Genomic DNA, 22,532 nt, shown 5'->3' with positions numbered 1-22,532 from the left:
GTGTCCGCTCATTAAACAAACTGGACTACATCCAACTTTAACGAAACTCCCAATGCGAGTTCAGAGACTGCTGTGTTTTTGTTGTTGTGGAAATATTGCTGTGGACAATTTAGCCTGCTGCTCTGTCACCGGGTAAGACTACTAGTGGAGGTGGGATGTGTTAACACGCACTGCCTGTTGCAGAAATGGGGTGATTTGTATCCAACTAACTGCTGGTGGAGTTTGGGACTGTAAAATGCCGACCATTCTAGCTACATCCCACGCAAATTTACGGCTGTGTTTATACTCGATGTTTATACCACAGCCCACCAAGAGCTAATGCTAGTAGCTATGTGTTAGCCTTCTTTTATTACATGGCTTGGTAATAAACCGCTGCTAAGGATAACACACCGTTGCCATGCATAGCAGAGCGTTGCCATGGACACAGTTCTGTTCACTCTGGAGCTATCAATCCGCTGAAAGAAGTCCGGATAATGTATCAGCTGTGGCAAAAAAGTATATATTTTAATGTGTAACACCACTTGAGCCATGGTGAAAAGTTTTTTCATGTATATTGTTGAAATGACAATAAAACACACTTGTTGAGTTGATCGCCTCACTGTCTGTCTGTAAAGGGTAGGCGTGGCTTGGGAGTAGACGCTAAAGCAGCGAAGCAAGTGCATTCTGGGATTTGGTGCCTTTCATCCACATGAGCTAAAACACATTTTCTGGCTTTTCTCAGCCTAGAAGCCACCAATTTCTAAAAGAATTTCACATTTCTACTACATAAGTGACCCAATTTAAATATATATTCATCTTTCCAATGGTGAAATATTCCTTTAAATCTAACTTATTAGATTTTCACTGCGGTCAAAAAATAGTTTGCTCTCCTGCTTGCCACACACAAAGGGAGGCGCGCACCTATATTAACAAGGCAGTCAAGCAGCAATCTAACAGCACCACAAATTACATTTATATCACCAAATTCAGGGTTTGTTCCAGTGTGATGATTAGGGCTGCACAATATTGCTTTTGTTTTGTTAAATCGTCATCGCAATATCAACTGGCGCAATATACATATTGCGAAAGGCTGCGACATTTCACAAAAGACATTTTTTGTGTTAGTTGAAAGAAAATATCAGTAGAAAACTGCACTTTAAAAAGAAATGGTCATTCTTTTTTTAGTGGTGCCTTTAATATTTGTTCAATAAAAGAATGTTGGAAATGATTGCCTTTCATTTCTTTTAAATTCAACAAGCAATTTGTTGTATTTTAGCAGAACCGAGTACACTTTAAAGCAACACCAAAGCACTTTTCCTCTTCGGTCCCCCTACACGTTGGAAGCGGAATTGTCCATTACCGTTGATGAGTTGATGAACCACTGAAACGATTTTGGAAACATTTTAGAAAAGGTACTAAATAATCTTTGGTGTTGCTTTAATATCCATTTATCTAAAATCATATTGATATCGCAATATTTAACGTTATCGCATATCGAATATTTCCTCATAGCATGCAGCCCTAGTGATGATGTCACAATGTCAAAAATGACAACAGACATACAAAGCTTCATTGAAAACCCTCAATAGAAGCTTTGAATGTAAAAAAAATATTACATTCTGTACAGCCCCACCAACTAGCCTACATGTGATTTTTCTCCAGGGGTAATAACAGATCCATACTTAGTCTCCCCTTCAGGCCAAGTAGTTAAAAGCTAAATAGACAGGGGCATGACCAAGCTCATTTCTTTGCACGGAGAATGGCAGGCCCAGCTTACCCTGTGGAGCATGTGGCATGAATCACAACTTCTTACAATAGCAAATATTTATCGAACCACCATTATGTTGGCAATGAGCTATTTAATAAATCTGCAGCTGTAGAGAAAGCATCTAGTAAAAATGAAGCCTCTGCTGCTCATTATCAGCATCAACATGAATCCATTGGCTTCCTGACACTGCATTCCAAACAGGTTAAGTGTCCAAAATGTCAAGGAACCTCGGATAAAAAAAGAACTGAAAATGAATCACAGCATGACACAGTGATGGATGCTGATTCAGTGTGTCATCACTGGTAGTAACTACTTCAGAGTGTTGGAAGTACTTAAATGGCCTCGAAGCTCCAAGCTTAGTTTAAACATACAGTGGTAAAGACAAAGGGCTGTTTACCCCCACTTTACAAGGTAGTGCACTTAACCATAATACAACAAACAACAAGAACAACAAGAAGACAATGGAGATATTCATTTTCAGTTGGTGGGAACAGCTTAAAAGAGAAAATCTAGGCTTGAAAAGGCATTGCAAGGGCCTATGTTGTAATTACTCTAAAATTAAAGAGTGCTGGTTTAACAACATGGACAAGTCTCTCCCAGAGCTACAAACAAGGGAGATCAAAGAAGACACAGTGACAATAGCCAGACTGATGTTTTACTGTGTGGCTACAATTACAGTGTAAACAATGAAACGTTAAAGTTCAACTAAACTCGACCAAATCAGTCTACAGATTCCATCTCATTAAACAGGGCCACTGATGCAGGGTTCATACGCATTTTAACCAATACTTTTCAGCAAATTTCCATGACTATGTATTCCTGAAAATGTCAGTCAACATTATACAATAAGAATAAAAATCTGTGTTAAAATTTACCCTCAGACGTTTAACAATAAAATGAATGATGATTTATGTGGTAGTGGGATTCGTAGTATCACGCCCCGAACAGAACGTTGAGGTTACGACGACGTGAAATACATTTATTAAATCACATATTAATATACGGTGTTAATAAAAAAAAATTCCATGACTTTTCCAAAACTTTTCCAGCTGAATTTGCATTTTCAACCTATATTCAAAAGTATGACTGCTGTGGTATTATCTTTTGCTACCATATTTGTATTTAGTCTAATTCGTTTTGGGCTACAACATTTTTTGTCACATACAGCAAACTTCTCCTAACTATCCGCAAGCTGCCTGTCCCCTGAACACACTGTAAAAAAAACTGCGTCAACGTGTATGTTGTGTGTGGAAGGGGGGGGGGGATAGGATGAGGAGGAGGGAGGGGCGAGCTAGCCTCCGTTTTGTTTGACAATACTTCAAACGTCAACAAGAAGTGAGGTCACCCAACATCGCCAAAACACAAGACACGGTCCGAAGGTCCATTCGCATCCTTGCTGCAACTATTACCATCACAGTATGAGCACATAAGACGTCAGGGCTTGGGTTTTGGGGCGAGGGAAAGATAAAAAGAACATGTTCTAGGAGCGGTCAACATTACTTACTTGGAGAGGGACACTCCTCCAGCTTTCCCGATGAGCTCCTCATGGTGGAGGACGGCATCATTCCAAGGAACGTCAAGGAATTTCAGCAGTGTCTTCATCCATTTCTCAGGATGAAGGACCAACTGTTCGTAGTGCATAGGTAGGCATTTGTCCGCTGCCTCCAGGCACTGAGTGTACATGGTCTCTATGGCCCGATTCCACTTGGTCAGGCAGTCCCGGTAGCTGCCCAGGTCAAAGCCGGCGATGGTCACCTTCCGTGAGATCATGGAGTGGACTGAAGCCCGGCCATCACGAATCATGAGTACAAACTTGGCATGGGGAAAGATCTTGGCCAGGTAGGAAAGCGACTTCAAAGCAAAAGGGTCCTTGTTGCAGAGAAAGTTGGCGGGCTCTCCATGTTTTACAATAATTTCCAGCAGGAAGGCCTGCATGGCGGCGTCCAGCACCTCATCGGTCACACCGGCCTCGTCCAGGCGCATCTTCTCCCGGCCCGAGCGACTCCACATCTGCTTCATGGCCAGGATACGAGGGATGACGCGAGTTTCTTCGCCACAGCGCACCTCAGGGTGGGCGTCCAGCATGGCTCGCATTAGCGTGGTCCCACTGCGGGGCACTCCACCGATGAAGATGAGCGGCATGTCCTTGTTGTAAACAAAAGGTGTGCTGAGATTCTGACCTGTCCGTAAGGTGGTCCGCATGCTGCCTCCCAGCGCTGACAAAGACAGGATACCGCCCGGCTGGCTGCGCTCTTCGATGCGATGGTGGCACTCCATGGCATGGCGGCCCAGGTAGAAGACTGTGACCGAGCTGATGACCAGACAGGCCAACAGCAAGTTCTGTTTCAACTTGCCAATCATGTTGCGGGCCACAGGCGGGAGAGTACAATATCACCACAGGGGCAATTTAAGGGGAGGGATGGGAAAATGGAACTGAAGGGTAATCAAGTTCCCACCCTTTATGGTTGTTTGCTGGGACCCGAGCATGGATCGAGCTCCCTGGTGCACAACAGGCGTTGAGTCCCCAGCTCCATGAGGCCTGGATTGTGGCACAAAACACAAAAAACAGTTGTTAGTTCTTATTATGCACTAGGGCAACACTCCTCAAGCAAAGTTAACAAAACCTAATCAAAAGTACCATTTCATTTCGTAGATTTTAAATTAACTCATGTGACAGATGTCAGGGGCACTCCACTGTCATTATTGCATGAACGCATCTCAGAATAAATCTACAGAAAAAAAATAATAATAATTGTCAAGGAGAGTGATCCCCACATTCTCTTTATTTGACAGGCTTTTTGATCTAAGGCCAACATTACTGTGCAGTTTTACTATGCAGAGTGTCTTGAATCACAAAATTGACACAGAACTGCTTCAAACACAGTTATGACAATGGAGTTGCCACCAGAAAATAAAACAAATGAACTCTGTCTCCAGACGTTTTATGGAGTTAGCCCACTGAAAGATTAATGACAGAATTTCTGCTGACAAAACACCAGGAACTTAGAACCACAAATCTATGCATTTAACCGAGGATAGCTCTATGTTTAATCTTGCTAGACATCACTCTGGCTTTGATTCTCAGGTAGCACATACGTCATCTGTGACATTTAGCTCTCAGCCTCTAATTCTGACACAGGCATGCACACAAACTCATTCTGTACATAGGGAAATGTGTACTTGCACACAACAAACACACAAACGCACACACACACTTGCCGCACATAAATTCTACACACCGCAGTGGGCTGGCTGACAGCTTTTCCTCTGGCGTTGGGAAGTAAAAGCTGCAGGCTTACTACAGCTTATTTGTTAAAGGGTTTTCTCTGTTCCGGCCCTGCAGCCACAGTCACCCTCCTGAACAAACGGCCTGGCTGGGGGAGGAGGGAGGGAAGGCCGAGGGGAAAAAAACAGCAGTTCAGTGCACAGGAGTGCCTCACTTACAAACCGCATTCAGTGTGGAACAAAATCAATGTTGGAAGTGACCTATTTTTAATTCAAAACCGCAATTTTCGCTGAAATGCAAAGTTTGCATCCGTGAAATTGCTAAATAACAACACTATCAGTGAAATTGGCAAAGAACCTAAACAACAATGTTTTACTGGAAGATTATTTAATCTCCTCCTTATCATCAGCTTGCTCTAGAGAACTGTTTGTACGCCTGGTCTGAAGTATGCGTGAGGTGCACACATTCTCACTGCATCTTTCTTTATAAAAACAGGTGTGTGTGTCCACATCGTTTATACATCTGGCCCTAAGTTTGAATAAAAGTCATCTTATTGATACAGCATTTCTTTTCTCTGGTCTTTATTTGCATATTTGGTTTTGAGGTAATCCAAAAGTAACGGAGAGTAATCAAGTTACGTTACTTGGATTAGGTTCCTGCTCTTTCATGTTTTATGTAAAGCACTTTGAATTGGCCTGTTGCTGAAATGTGCTATATAAATAAAGCTGCCTTGCCTTGCCTTCTCTAAACAGGATAGCTCAAAACGCACAGGACATATTTTAATAACTAGGCCTGATAGCTAATAAAGTATAGCTTCACTTATATGGTCTAGTAATAAAATGTTTTAGCCTCCAAATCCAGTCACTTTATATACTCTGCTGTCTGTTTACACATGTTCCACGTCATCATGAGCATGATGGTTAGCAGGCTCTGTCAGCATTGTTCTGCAGCAGTGCCACAGAGCAGGGACTCTGGCATCACTATGTGACAGGCTGCTGTTCATCACAGCAGAGCAATGAACCCAGTGCAGCACACCCCCCTCCCCCCCTCCTCCTCCTCTCATGGTATTTGAAGGACTGCTTGGATGCATTTTCGTCGAGGCAGAGCACAACAGAATGACGCAAGACACTGTAATCTTTTTTTTAACTCGCAATGTTTTAATTAGGGATTTTGTACCTTCCCAGCAAAGACTTAACTGCTAAATGGCATGTAATGCCCTAGGAGTATGTGAAATGGAGATCATAAGGTCTTCACATACAGCTATGTTGAAATGCTTTTCAAAGTACATGTTTGGCAGGCAACGCCGACTGCTGACGAAGGAAGAAATCAACAATTTCCATCTGTGCCCAGCCATGACAGAACCACACACTGGGTAAAGCACAAAACGTGAAGACAGGAGTATGACAACTAGAAATGAAGAAGACATTGCTGACTAATTCTCAAAATATATGAAGCCTGCAGGTTTGGATGGTAATGGTACCACAGAAATTCAAAAAGAGGATTAACTAAATCACAAAGCTATTACATCCATCATCATCTCTATTATGGCTAGCCAATGTTAGAATTCCGTGATCTAAATGCTACTCAAGGAGAATAAATGCTTGGAGAATCCCTGAATATTTGTTGGATGAAATTGGCTACATTTAAAGCAGTGTTTCCCCCTACCACTGCCAGTTGGGTTGAATCAACCTCGCATTTCCGCACGTGGTAAAAAAAAAAAAGACTACACCTATTGTGTACTGTATTTGAATCTGTTAACATAGGCAGGGACAGACCACGGGAAGACCAATGCATCACTCTTCCATCGGTTTGTCCTCTGACACCAGGTTGCCAACTTCTTCTCAGTGGGTTAATCGTACCTAATGAGCCAAGTGGCTGTTGTTGATTTTAAGCAAACATCCTCAACCGGTAACTCGTAGTTACACGAGCGAGGAGCATTTCACAACAAAACATTACAGCCAATTCCTTGCATTAGCCTCCTTGTGAAAGGAAGCTCATGCAAGATCAAGCTGCAGATAAAGGTTTCCGATGTTACCTCTGCACTGTGACTGGGGTTTGTAGAAAAGGTTCTTACAGTGCAGCACCTGACAATGTTTAGTTCTTTATTTTCCAGTCGTCGGGCTTTGTCTTTTCTATGAGCCCACCCACGCACTCTCACATCTCTGTGTCTTCTCCTTGGTGATTCAGTGTTAAAGGGAGGGGAAGTCACAAAGCATGCCAGGCTGCCAACACCTTTAGTCTATTAGTGGGAGTACAATAAGGGGCCTGCCGTCTCCACAAGGCTGCTGCAACTGCCCTTAAAAAGGAAAGTCCATCTTCGGATTCACTTTTGCGGTTAGATCCAATCAATCTGGGAGGCTAATTCAGGTAAGTTTCACTGAAATGTAACTTTATTTTTTCTAGGAAGACCTTACCAAAACAGCAGCTGCACAGAATGATACAGACAGCCAAGCAACCAAAAACCTAGTAAACTAACTGAAACTATGATCATCTATAATAGTGAACAGAACAGGAAGAGTTTTGCAGGAAATGAAAGGAAGCAAAGCATGTGTGTAAGCGATAGTGAAAAGAAAGCAATGAAAGGTTAGAAACCAATACATGGATGGGGATAAAGATAACAACAGATGAGTCACTGGTGTCATCACAGGACAGCACTCTTCTTATAAAACAAGTAATATGTGCTTTAAATAAAATACATAAAAGGGGAAAAGTGATTATTTCTGAATTATTCAATCTTCATAAACACAAACATTAAATTACATATATCCTAAATTACATGTATCCATATTGATTAATCGATCATTTGCAGGCCTAAATAAAAAAGGTCTGTACTATTAAAGCTGGGGACAAACTAAAAGTACCTGGAAATACATCTGATTTAACTTGTAGCAGCACAGCTGCAAATATCTAAACATGACATCACATTGTCTATATGCTAGTTAGAACAAGTATTGTGGAAAAAAGAGGAACATCCAGAACAACAGACATCAGGGTTATTTGGTGTATTTTTGTCTTAAATTCTGCATAGCATAATTTATATACTTTTTTTAAAATACAAAAAGGAAAAGAATAAAATGTTAATAAAGATTTGAGATGGAATCTCTTAAAAGGGGAAGCACTATGAATGTCTGACTGATAAACTGTTCTGAGCAGTGTCGTGTTACATCTTGCACCGAGACTGAAATGTGTTTGTGTTAAATTAATTGAGGCTCTTCTCTCCGGTTACTGATATTGTATCCTCCTTGCAGGGTATTTTTTTTTTCCATTGATCTGTTATGGGAGGCAGTGGAGGCTGAGGCTGCTCTCCATGGAGCAATGGTGAAACCAAACCACATCAACACTTAATAACGAGGGCGACTCTCCACCCAATGAAGGCCTGGTGTGGGAGGTCTGTGATAACGATAAGGAAAAAAACATAACAGCAGGAAACCAGCATTACACAAAGTTTCCTCTCACTTCTCAATAATTTCAACTCGGAAATAAATTGCTTCATAAGAATGCCAGCCAGGTTAAAATGTTTCTTCGATTAAATGTTCCAATGATTAGTCGATGTCGATGAATGTCTGGCATAGGCAGGAGAAAATCAGCTGTTGTGAGCAGTCTATCATAACACTGTGTGTTGCCTCGGTCACCTCTTATGGAAGATTGGAGGGATTCAAAATAAACCAAACCCTCACATTTTACAACATAATCAGGCTCATTAAATAACTCCGCTCACTATTTTTAGAACTTTCTTCTTCCTAATGAGGCCTGTTGGAACCATGACATTAGCAATTATAGATATAATCAAATTCTACATTAGGAGTTAGGGATGTAACAATACACTCTACTCACGATTCAATACAAATCATGATTTTTTCACAATATGAAATATATAATATGAAATGACTGAAAAATCTTCATTTATTTATATAAACTGTGCAAAACAGCAGATCAGAAGTGCAACTGAAATTGTATTTTATCATGAATAAAAGAATTGCTGTTTATTGCCAAGGCCAAACATTTCAAATGTAATAACAATAACTTATAACAACTTTTCTCACCAGTCATTTGCAGTTAAATGAAAAAAAGAAGAAACACAAGATGGCAGAAGGGTATTTTACAACAACATTGAACACAACCTTACGGAGCCGGACCCAAACACAACATAAAGTCACTGTTGTTTATCGGTCAGCGGGAGTGTCCATGCTGTCTCAAAGTCTCCTCTGTGTCTTCAGCTGCAGACTGTCCCGGTGATGGAATCATTTCCAGAGGAATACAGTCACCCTTTACACTGTTTAGCTGTCAGCATTTTAACCGTGTTTAAGCCAGCTAACGTTACTAGCTAACGGCAGACTAGCGTTATCTGCTGTGTAATGTTAGCTAGCGTCATGCCCTAGGCTGTTTGAAAATTGCAAGTTTTTATCTTAACCAGTTGTAATCTTCACACATTTAAATTGATTTTTAACCGATTCACGATGCATCACTATGGACCTTTTTCACAGCAGACATGTTGACTTGTCATAGTAGGAAAAGCACAGCTGAAATTGATAACCTTAACAATGGCTCAGTTCCATCAAGTGTCCCAGTAAGCTATTTCAGTGAGTCAGTATGCACAATACCAGGGCCTCTCCTAAGTGGAATGCAGCCATCATTAATGGTTTTGAATACATCTGTGCTTCTCCTACTATGACATGTCAACATGTCTGCCGTGAAAAAAGGTCTATTAGGGGTACAGTTGAGCTGCTTGTATGTTGTCATACAAGCAGGGCTGGTCTACCGCAGTGCTACTCTTGGTATGTCAGGAAAGAAGGCAAAATAAAAGAAAGGTAGGTAATGTTGAGCAGGTAAGAGTAGTAGGGGGGAGTATCAAACTTTTCTTTGGCTGTAGATGGCGCACATCATCAGTGGCAGCATCTTTAGCTGCGCCTGGTGTTCTTTTCCTTGCCTAAAGGTGGTGCAGATGGGATTGGAATTGCAGTTGAAAATCAGCAGGTTTGGAACTGCTGCTGCAGCTCCGCATAACAGATGATACTGGATTGGCCTGCTTTCTGGTGCTTTGCATCAATGACACTGTGTCCTTGTTTACACTTTCTCCTGGAAAAGGACTGAGACTGATGTTCCAGGAGGTTTCAGTGCAGTTGTTCTAGTTCAAATGATATTTTTACCTGCTACCACTAAAGGCATGAGAATGGAAGGAACACTGACTGACTATCTGTGATTGTTAAAATACTATCACCAAAAAGTACCAGTAAAAGCATCAGTAGCTTCAATCCAAAAACAGCAAAAACTGCATTGGCATAAGCTTTCAAAAACTCAACATACAGCATGTTACCAATATCCAGGAGCTAACATAGAACATAGTTTTGAATATAATAACCTAAAATACAATGTTACAGAGAAACAGAAGGCCATATTTGTGCAGCCCTGGTCTCCAACTGGCATCCTCTTACTGACAAATGACCCATCCTTTATTAAGTTTCCAATCAGATCGGTGATCTGGTACATTCCTAAACGTCCACACAACTGCAGGAGCAACCAGCAGGACTGCGGCCATTACCCTGACCACAACCTCTGCCCCTCAGGCTCTGCCATAAATCACATTCCATGAACTAACCCATTTAACCTCCAGCTAGACTGTATGACAGGAAGGAGCGATGTCTCTCTCTTCAGCCAAGAGACAATCATTCCAGTTGTCCAAGTCATGATTCACCGTGTGCAAACTAATCCAACGGTGTCGCCCGCCTGCTTCCTAATGCATGGCTACTGTTCCTCTGCATCCCAGCATTATGTGCAGGGATTATAGAGCAAATAAACTGCAGATAAGGGCAAACACAGCCGTCCTCATCCCCCATTATTTGTACAAACCTTGAGTCAATCTTGAGTTCTCAGGGGATTTCATTTGCTTACGCACCTGTCACAATGTTTATGACCTGAAGGGACCTGGTCTGTGTGTTCATAATGGATGGTGCGCAATTAAAACTGAGACAATCTGACAGAAAAAAAAAAAATAAAAACCCAAGCCCCTTGGCAAGATTCATCTCCTTTAACGTTTGTTTAATCACAGAGCCTGCAACTCAAATAAGACAAAAAAATTTGTCTTATTTGAGTTGCATTATATTCATAGTCGGCCTACATGTTTGGACCAAATGAATGAGGCGTTTTGAATGTTATGCCTGTGCCCCTGTTTCTACATAAAATATCACACTCATGAAATCACGTGCAAAGGATGAGGAAGGGATGAAGATTAAGAGTTTGAATAACACAGGCAGTAGTCGCTTTATTGTGATTAGCAAACAGCCTGAGATTACCTTGTTTGTAAGGGACTAAACAAACTGCCCTGCTCTGATGCATGAAAAAGGAAAAAAAAGGAAACCCCTTTTCTATATAACAGGCTGCAAATTATCTAAATAAAAAACGCAAAATGTGACAAAGGTTATTTTCATCTTCGCTCATAAATGTGGGTGAACATGACTTATACTGAACTCTGATATCAAATGACAGGCAATTCCATTTGAAAAAGAAGGAACGGCAGTGGGTTTCTGAGCTCAGTTCAAAGGTCAGCATTCGCAAAAACCATTAGCTGCAGTGTTTCCAGTTCTGCCTCTGACAAGAGCCTCTCCGTTATGCTAGGCTGATAATGCACTACCATCTCATGGGCAACTGTCTTAACAGGCTGCTGGCCCATTGAACTATGGACAAACCTGAAGAATAGCTGAAACCTACAAAGACTGAACTAACCACATACTGTATATAGATTGTTTCCTACCAATTTCTTTAAGGAGCATACACCTTAAGACTGAGGAAATACACTAGACAACACAATTTTGATATGTATCCCTGTCTTTGGCACATATTACACAATATTGAGTGGGAATACTTTGACACAAGGACACAATATACTGTAGGGACGACATGGTCATTTGAAGATTCATGTGATGGCTGCAGACTAGGGCTGCACGATATGAGGAAAAATATGCGCTATGCGATAAGAAACTTGATGTTTTGTCTTTTCATTTGAAACCCATTTGTATGCTGATGGTGGATCTGGGATCTGATGTGATCTGAATGTGAATGTCCAGTAGACTGAAGCATTTCTGCTTGAGATGTTGTTGACCTTACATGGTTGCAGATGTGCAATGTGTCATTATACTGCCTCTGTAGAACCATCCTGCTTCCTCTAATCGTGAATTGGGTAAACAGTCACTCCCCCACTCTAAAAACTACTCACTGACAATACATTTACAACATCTCACTGGAGTACACATGCAGTTCACACAGGAAGTGGTCACACTTTAAACCACAGCATTTCAAACAACAATTGCATGCATGCTTTGGAATATGTTTGCTTCAATATCCCTTGTTAAAGCAATGCAACACTCAGGTAAATCAACTTTTCCTTGGCAGTGCAGCAGATGTATACGCACTATCACAATGCAGGGGTTATAAACACTGACCCATCACTAATCAGTAAAGCGACTGGCTTAAGAAACACGGTGGAGTAAATCTACCAATGACTAAGAGTGTGTACATGTGTTATGGGGGGAGGGGTGTCTGTGTACTGAGTGGGCAGCCTTTAGTCAACTAGTATGAATAGAATTTGTAAGGCAGTGAGACACAATCCGGGCTGCCAGGGTTGTCCGTGTAGGAGTGTTGCTCTGGAGACGACTGGCGTTTTTATTCGGATTCTTCCAGCACCCAACTAACGTTTTGCATATTTTTAGCAGACAGTATTGACAACAAATCCTACCTACTTCACTGCTGATTGTTCTAAAATCTTAAAGTAAATTGTGATTTCCAGCTGTCCAGGGAGGCAGTGATTTCTCTCATTTCACTTTGCTATGACTATCAACTTTCTGGGACATGAAACTTGCTCGAGATAGGTAGTCCATCACAACGAACATCATCGGTTTGCTCCTGTCAAAGATGTTATTGTTGATTCCTCACTTCACCGTTCATGGGGCAATGGAACACAAAATGAAATTCATCCTCAATAACACCAAGATCACAAAAAAAAAAAAAAAAAACATTCTCTTCATACCTTTATCTGCCTACCAAATTGTCAGTGGTAAGGTACCAGTTCTTAACTTAGCACATAAGGACTTCTGGCCTCCCAGCACATTTAATTTATAAAAAAGGTTCTGTGTAGTAATCTTCTTTGATTTGGACATAGTTTCTGAGCATTGTCTTATTCCACTGACCCCTATGGGTCTTTAGTAGTTTTGTCTGTAATTTTTAAAAAAAAAAAAAAAAAAAAAAAAAAAAAAAAAAAAAAAAAAAAATTAAAAAAAAAAGTTTGAAAAAATTATTTTTTTATTCGCAACTGGAACCAGGCGGTTCCACAGCCAAACTATTTCACATCTCTGCCTCACAAGACACGACTCCCATCCCATGTCTCCTTCAATAGCCACATGCACGCACTCCCCTGTATCTGAGAGACCAGAGGTGAAGGTGTGAGAAAGAAAGGTGAGCAGTAGTAGCAATCTTCATTCAGATCCCTTTTTTTTTTTTTTATAAAGGAATTGTGGCCAAGATACTGTAAGTTCACGTTGGTGATCAAACATAAATGTAAACTTGATGCGGTTTCTAAATCACCTCAAACCTAATTTCTTGTTACTTATCGGCCAACATATACACCCATACCAATATATCTGCAGTAAGCTAATATGGATCGGCCCAGGTAGTCCAGCTACGTAATTATCCAGTGACTAGTCAAATCCCCTCCTCCATGCTGCACTGCTCTTTTATACATTTGGATATTAAGTTGTATTTTTTTTATTACTGTAAAATTTAAAAAGTAAATGGCAGCCATTTGTGTTTGTGTTTTATCCAAATGTAGCTGCAATCAATGATTATTTTCATGTAGAGCTGGGAGATATGGAGAAAATCAAATATCACGATATTTTGGACCAAACACCTCAATATCGATACTGTAGGGTTGACTATTGGTGCTTTCATAAAATATTTACACAATGAGATTTTTGACAAATACTCATCAGCAATGTGGATATAATGTCTAAGTGGGTAAAGGCAAATAATAAAACAGCTAGAACAGTCTGGTAAGTTCAGAAACATCAATTTACTGTAATGCAGCCTTTAAAAACAGGATAAATTGATATATTGCCCAGCCCTACTTTTATGACAGATTCATCTGTCAATTATTTTTGCAATTAATTATTTGTTCTATTAAACTGTCACAAAATAGTTCTTAGAGGGGATTACAATGTCTACAACCAACAGTCCATCATCTCAAAAATATTACATTTACAATGACATAAAACAGAAAAGCTGCAAATCATCATTTAGAGGAGCTGGAACCAGAGTTGTTTTGAAAATGGCATTAATTAATCAATTCCCAAAACAGTTGATCATTTTCTATCAATCAACTAATCAATTATTCATTGTGAAAGGCCAGACTCAGAGTTTTACATGTCATGTTTTGAGGTTTCTGCAATGTTTCACCGTGTTTCAAAGTTCATCGTCTTGGCAATGCTTTCCCTTTCCAGGAAACTAGCCTGCTGAACTAGCCTGGTTGACACCAGACCCTTCTCAGTTGTAACTGAGAGTGGGTCTGGGCAAGCTTCATTCACAGCCCATTTCCAAAAGGGGCGTCACCAACGGACGCCGCTCAAATGCCTCTGGGCGCAATTGGATAGTCCTTCAACCAATCAGACCAACAATCCAGGTGACGTAGCACCAACAGCGGCATCGACGGGTTGCTGTGTTTGAGGTGGCCGTCATGTTGAATTTAAACAAGAAGCTGCTCGCCGTCGCTGCGCTATAGTCATCGTGTAAAGCCCGCCTCAACGGTTGCGATTGGTGCCTCGATTTGGAAAAATTGGAAATGGGCTTGAATGGGCTCTTGGCCAGACGGACTTGCAGAGCAAATCCCAAATTTGCCAGAAGTTCTGAACGTTAGTAGTGAAACTAATAAGCCATTATTTGATTAGTGCATCAACAGGAAATTAAATGATTACAATGCTGATAATCTATTAACCTTTTATTACTTGTTTAAAGTGATGAAAGCATTTACTGGTAGGTCAGTTCATTATCAATTGTATGTCATTGAATATTTGGATAGGAATTAGACCACGTCTGCAATTTTAAGTCATCCCAAACTTTGCTTGCATGCAGTTATACTACATCTACACTAAAAGACACATAATAATAGGTCCATTCATTTCTCACTGAGATACAGCAAGACACCAGGAAAACCTGATCAATGTGTGGGTGGTCACCAAAATTGTTGGCTCAGCGCTCAACTGTTCATGGACACTTCTCATGAACACCCTTGTTTTCTTGTTTCTGCCTTCAATGTGATATAATGCTACTTCTCTAGTGCTTGGTAGCTTTAACTCACGGAAATGGCGAACGCTATGAAAGGCTGTAAAGAACCAAAAATACTGTGACGTGTCAGCTGAAAACTTTGAAGCCGCAGACAACTACAGGAGCACAGTTGAAGGATTTGTCCTCACTCACAGTCCGTCAACAAACTGGGATCTATCGATCAAGTGTATCACAGTGAAAACAAACAGTGCAGCAGATCTACTGAAGTCTCCAGCCATGAGCACTATTATTCTGAGGGGTTTGATGAATGTGGGCCCCCACCTCAGTAAGTCCTTGAGCAGCAAGCGCTCTTTTGAGGAACTTCATAAAACAGGCCCTTGAAACCCTGGCTGGGCTCAGCGGTCAGACAGCTGTTTGACTGAATGTAATAATTGTAATGCAGCAGTGGGTGTTCTTTTCAGACAAGGAAATGAGAGTATAAGTGAACTTGAGTCCAACTGATCCAGCTCTGCAGCTGTGGAAGCCGACCCACTGAGAGCAGCCAGCACCGAGAAACGCACTGAATTCAACTGGACTTGAGTTCCCTCCCCCACCCCCAGACCACCTGCATACAGCATATGTGTTCCTGGCTACCAAGACACTGGTAGTCTATGCCCTTCACGCTGGCCACTGGAAACTGCTCTTTCAGCTTTACTAGGACTGTTACAAAAAAATTTTTATAACTGTTCATCATTGTAAGCCTGTAGGCTACAATTGTATCTTTTAGTTTTGTTTTTTTTAAATCCATTGAACAATTTCACTGACAGATGAGCCAAGTGGTTCCTATATTTTCTTGCTAGTATGACATATTTTTAATAACAAATGGAGGGGAATATGAAGCTATCACTGGTGATAATCATTTCACTCAGTGGTAAACAACAATGCTGTCTGAAAATGATGGAAAGTTCAATGTGAGACCACATCTCCTTGGTCCACAACAGGATAAAGTGCGAGATTTGGTAGGCGTCTGACAGGAGGCAAGAAAAGAACTATGATGCAGGATACTTTGCATGGCTTGACCAATGTGATTAACTGAGCAGGGTCATTTTTTCCAACCCTTGCTGCACTCAGACCCACATACATACGGTACATACATACGGTACATACATACATACATACATACGGTACATACGGTACATACATACATACATACATACATACATACATACATACATACATTCCCCAAACATTTGCAACATATTAATGTTATAGCCTACTAACCTCAAACCAAACTCTGAACTTTAAAAGATGTGTAGTACATTAGCAAAAGGAGAATATAGGCCTATTGTAGTTTATACAAAGTCCGGTTGTGTTTATGTTATGGTCTGATGATTAATTTGACGTAGGCTACGTACCTAAACCACTAATCTGAAGTTTAGATTTTGATTGCTTTTTACCGCACCCAGCACAGCACGGTCTATTTTGGACAGAAATGACAGGAACAATAGCACCGTGGACATGTTCTAAGTTCATTTAAAGTGAAATGTACTGCCTGGTGGCCCAGCCGTATGTCGTGTGAAAGAGTTGCCTGTTAACATTTGTAAAATGTCTTCGCTGATCTTTAAGGTGTGTAACCTAACTACGTTTGTCGATAACCAAGACAGTTCAGCGCGATACAGGACCCTGAGCGCGGCACGTAACGGCGCTATCTGTCAACATACGTCCCCGGCTAAACGTATGCATGTATGGGCTTAATTTGTAACGTTATGCGATTTTATGGGATTATCAGCCGTGGTCATTTTGTATTAATATTGATAGCTAACATGCCAAACACTAGCAATTGTATAACCCGCAATTACTAGGAGACGTATCTACCATAAAGCTAAGAAAACGACGTATTACGGTTATTCAAAACCCCCCCAGACAAAAATGTGCGTTTAATTGTCGCAGCTCCTGAGCTAAAGGGAAGGAGAGGGACATTGCAACAACACCACAGCGCGCAAAAAAACCTACCTAATGCTGTGGATACTGCGCAGGAGACTCGGGTCTGTCGGTCAGAAAACCTCCACGGAATCCAGTGCCAATGTGCCAACAGTCCTGCCTTCCTCTAGAGTCACTTTCCGGGCATTTTCTGTGTAGATCACACCGTGTCAGTCGCACGGCGGCTTGTGGCGCTGGTAGACTGGAGGTGTTACCAACCAGACTGCTACAACTGGACTGCTCTTCTGGTGTCGAAAGACGAGCTGTGATTTGTCTAAAATTCGGAGGAGTTGTGTGTCAGAGCTGCTGATTGGTCATACGATGTAGGGCGGAACTACATTAGATTTAAAAGCACAGTACATTTATATTGACTTGTATTTCAGGTTCAGCAACAAGGCAATGATAAATTAAACTTAATGAATCACTTTGTAAATATTTATTTTAAAATATTTTAAATTATAACAGTAATATTATAATAAATGTCAACTCAAAGTCCATGCATCTATAGCTATTTCACACCAAAACATTTATTTTAGAAAAGTGACTGAGGATATCCAGAGGATATCATTGCTTGCTTTTACCAGTAGGCCTATATATGTACCGACACTAGTAAGTAAGGGGTGAATGTGGCCCTGTTTGCTTCCTGGTGTGAATTTACATGGCTTCCAAATATTTCTGATGATTCATCTTGTTTAACTTGCATGATTGTTGTGTTGGCTCTCACAATTAGCCTACAGTAAATGTTTTGGACACCAAGAGCCTCCCTCTTGCCACGCATACCATTTGGCCTACATACTGCACTGGCTGTAGCTATGTGAGTTGAGTTTTGCATGTCTGAGGTTAGCCTTAGGTGTTATTTCTCACCTACACACAAAACGCATATGAACTTGACAAGCTTGAAACCCTGCATGTGTCAAAGCTGTAAAAAATAAAACAGATAAAAATAATAGGTTTTGACATGGCCCCTTATCCTGTCAGTTGATATGAGGCTTAGATATGAGGTTTAATGTTCCATTAAATGAGTACAAAGTAGTTGGCACACAGCTAATATGGAGCCTTCAGGACCGCTGAAGTTTCAGGGCTTTGAAGCGCAGCTGCCCAGTTGGTAATCCTTGGTTCCAATCTCTGTGCCACTTTCAATACGGATGATCACACATCAGAAAATACACGGCAGGTCAGCAGAGACAAAATCAGAGTCAAACTCTATCAGCAGGGGGTTTCATGTTTTGGAATCTGTCTGGATTATTACCCACACTGAAATGTGTACAGTAAAAAAAACAAAAAACTGATTCATAAATAGACTGTATAGCAGAATTAAACAGCTTCCTGTGTAGAATTTGTGCCTGTTCATTACATAGGTTGATGTCTCTTTTAATCCATATTGGTAGGTTAAGCAGCTGCTGTGTCTTAAAGAGGAGGCAGAAAGCCATCAGCAAGCAAACACATGTTTATCTTTGCCTGAAGGTCAGAAAAAACAGAGGCGGCAAGACTAAAAGCACATCAGGCCTCGGTGGGTATAAGTGAAGGTGGATAAAGCCTCTCACCAAGATAAAGATTGCTTTTCTGTTTCAGAAATATTTCTCATGGCAGTGGGAGCTTTGAAGGCAGCGACAGAGAAAAGATGGCCAGTGATCAATGTTGCCATTATTGTGGACGCTCTGGTTTCAGTCACAGTAAACGGTCTGCTAAGACCAGCACTCAGCATCTCCAGCAGTTCAAAAGTGCATGTTAACTGATATGAGCAGATACAGAGAGAACAGTAGGGTATGGTTTTAAAAGGCTGATACTGATAGTTACATTTTTAAATAAACTTGCAGAAATTCAGCATTAGTAAAGCAGACTGTTTTTGTTCCCTAAAACGTAAAGCACTTAGTGTCTCCAAATTAATTCTGTCACAGTAGCATTTTGAACATGATGGGACACCAAATCTTAATCTATCCCTGCAAATTGTTGGATTTAGATCCAATTTTATGTACAAAATATTCAAAGCCTTATTGACCAAGCGAAATAGTGCAATTAAACAAAAAGGAACTTGCAGCTGTGGTCAAGCAGAAACCTCCATCATATCAGATGACTGGATATCTGATATTTATTTTAATATTTAAACATATATTGATCCAACCCGACCAAATATCTGGACAGTCAATGGACAGTTGACACCTTAAATAACCACTAAATAAGATGCTCAGTGTCATACAGTGTTGATTGCAACAACATCAAGTAGTTTGATCTGATTATATGGTTTGGCCGACACTCATATTTCCCACGTGACTCATTTACAGCAGAGCAGAAACAATTCACAGTGTGGAAATGAGTGCTGACTGCATTCCTCTGAGATGTGGACAACAGGCCATTTATACCACTGCTGTTTTCTTCTCCTGAATCTGAGATTGCCCCTCTTTAGGTAGTATAAGTCATCATCTATTGAGGGACTGTAAAGGTAGATGATGGCAAAAATAACTGCTGCCACAATGCACCCCCTAGAGGCTTTTACTCAAGGGTCTGCTGGAGTGTGAGAACGGATGGGAGTCATGAGAAAATGGGAGGAAATGTGTGGTGTCCAACAATGCCCATCAGGAGGTGCAAAGGTCAAGATGTTGAGGTAAGAAATCATATATAGAACAGAATCTAGCCACATAGTTTGTCTTAAACTAAACTTGTGTGCACTGTACATTGTAGAAAAAAACGGAAGGTAGCTTATTGATAAAAATCGAATTGTATCAAAGAAACAGTCAAATGGTTTATTTATTTTTGCCAACCAAAACTGGCCACAAAATTCCTGATCCAATCACAGCATGACATCCTGCTCTAAATGTCTTCTCTCCTTGGTATCAGCTGTCTTTTCAGGCAAACGTGCAACCCTCCTCCCCTTCCACCTCTGGTCATCGTCTTTCCCGGCAGACAGCTCCTTCGTTCGGTCTCCATGTTCCCTCTCCACCATCACCAGTGTCTAGGCTCCCTCGGGGGGAATATGTCTGGCTTCTCTACCCCTTTAAAATATTTTTAACGATGGAGTCTAGTCCCCAAAGACTCTGTACATTTCATATTATGCTTATGTACAATACATCTTTGCATATCTGCAACAAAGTCTCTCGTGATTGAAATTCTAGCTTAGTTATTTAGAAAAAAAATAGCCTTGACTCACTGACTCCTAAAAACGGCAACTACCACCCAAAGGAATAACAAAACATGTATGTCGTCTGTTTTTGTGTTTAGCTAGGCTCAATATATCGTATATCCTTTTTTTCCAGAGAAACAGAAACTGTTCAGCTCTGATATGTCAGTCTCATTTTCTGACATTGTTTGAATAGCATGGAGTTGGTAACGTGGCACAAAGAGTTGCTGCATTCATCAAAGCCTTCTTAACCTGAGAGAAGGATCAGTGTTCAGTGTTTTCTAGAAAGAGTGTAGCCTTGATTGACAGAGTCATTTACTGGCCTCGCCCTGACTATATCTATTTAAGTGTTTTGCGGTCCAGATTTCTCTTGGCAGTGATATACCAACAAAAAAAACATGCAACACTGCACTTCTCTAAATGGAAGACAAATGTCTTTTTTTCCTTGTAACTGTGTGATTTAACAAGATTTACTGCTATTCCCACACTTTACTCTGCTCGTCAAAAATAAAAGCCTTAAAAACAATGAGATGTCCCTTCATCAAGTTCTGATTCATTCCCCATTCTGCACTACATTTGTAACAACACGACTCCCTTCTGAGTTGAAACATGAAACACTTTTACCACAGGAGAAATATTACTGTACGTAAGTTTGGCTTAAGCCCTTTTGAAGCCAAAGGGGCATCAGTGGCCTGGGGTACCTCAGTGGTAATCGATAGAATAACATACCACAAACTTCAGACCGTATTGGCCTCTAATCACGGATCTGGTTTTGTCATAATGCCCAGCTACTGTACCTGTGAAGCCAGGATCTGGGTCTCCCCCTGTGTGTCCATCCCAAGGATTTCTCTATTTTTTTCCTGTTAAAGGGTTAAAGAAGTTTTTCTTTGCCCACTTTATGGGGTTGTTCTTATCACTAGAGCTTGACGTGACTTGACTCAATTAGTTCTTCCTGTCTTTTATGTAAACAGGAATCATTTGTTGAATCTTATATGAACTTACTTACACTGAGTTCATGAAGAGTTTTGAATCATGAACAATATAAATTAGTAGTAGTCACCGTAGAGGTAGAATAGACTGGTTTGACTGACATAACCCATAAGAGATAAACTAAACATTTAGAAATAAAACGTAATTAAAGTCCAAGGCCACCAACAAGCATAAGCCTCCCTGATAGATGACACAAATCCATTAATGTGCAACTTTAGAAACCAAAAACTGAAACAATAGGGAAATGCCACCACTGAGCATGTACAGTATGGGTTTACTAAGTGGCCATCCACACAGAAACATTTTTCGTCCTGCAGAAAAACACAAGATTGAGGTTGAACAGTGGTAGAGGCTCCCACATGGACAAAGCCTTTGATTCTGTGATTCCTCTGGTATGTGTGGTATCATCTGTCTCCACAAACCTTCCTGACAGAATGTTGCTCTCTTGCAACCTGCACAGACCCAGCTGAACCAGAGTTGCAGCAAAAGGTTCAGCTCTCTATAGCAATTTTTTTGTGAAATTTCTTTTTTGACAAATTAAAAGGAACAATTGTGGTTCTCAAAATCAATTCAAGACACTGATACTTGCCTACTGTGCTGTGAATGGCTCAGGCCCATCCTACATTAAGGACTTGGTCAAACCAAACACCCCAGCCCGTCCACTATGTTCGGTTACTGCCAATCGGCTTGCTATTGCCTCACAACACAGGTGGCCTTGCATGGCTACCACTCAACAAAGTGTTTGTAGCAGAAACTCTACACATCTTCCTTCACAGATTGCAAACTCATCTGTTCCCACATGGTTGAATGCACTTATTGTAACTCTGTAGAGAGAACCCAACATTCCATCGTGGCAATGTGTAGAAAGAAAGCGAGAGAGAGCGATATGTACAGCAACAACTATAATAATAATACTAGAAATATGACTACTAATAATACTAGTTGCAGTGGATATAATAGAATGATATTAATAGTAGTAATGATAATAGAAGTATGACTAATAATAACAGTAGCAATGGGCGTCAAGCAGGACCACAGTGTTGTTGCTCAAACGGTGAACTTATAGCCTGACGACATGAGTGAGCCTTTAGGCTGCCTCTCATGAAGTAGTGTTTGACGTATCTATCTATCCTCATCTACTTTCTGTAATGCCAAGCAGATGCCATATTTCCATGATGGTTTCACTTCTCCCTGAATTGTGAAAGTGCATGAGTTACTTATATATTTTG

At 40.8% G+C, this 22,532-nt stretch overlaps 1 protein-coding gene across 3 annotated transcripts in view; it reads right to left on the bottom strand.

Moving 5' to 3' along the window:
• Positions 1-17,453, bottom strand: part of tpst1 (tyrosylprotein sulfotransferase 1) — a 47,856-nt gene extending 30,403 nt beyond the window's left edge. For 2 of the 3 annotated variants that reach the window (XM_039784113.1, XM_039784130.1), the window contains exons 1-2: positions 17,232-17,453; positions 3,252-4,286 (exon numbers count right to left, since the gene is read on the bottom strand). In XM_039784113.1, coding sequence (XP_039640047.1) covers positions 3,252-4,108 — 857 coding nt within the window. In that variant the 5' untranslated portion in view covers positions 4,109-4,286; positions 17,232-17,453. Of the gene's footprint in view, positions 1-3,251; positions 4,287-4,986; positions 5,122-17,231 lie in introns of all 3 variants that reach the window. The other variant, XM_039784121.1, reaches the window with a different exon arrangement.
• Positions 17,454-22,532: the final 5,079 nt, after the last annotated feature.

Source organism: Perca fluviatilis, chromosome 2 (assembly GCF_010015445.1).
Source record: "Perca fluviatilis chromosome 2, GENO_Pfluv_1.0, whole genome shotgun sequence".
Taxonomy (NCBI): Eukaryota; Metazoa; Chordata; class Actinopteri; order Perciformes; family Percidae; genus Perca; species Perca fluviatilis.
The sequence above is the reverse complement of the archived record's forward strand: the minus strand, read 5'-3'. Positions and strand labels throughout refer to the sequence as shown.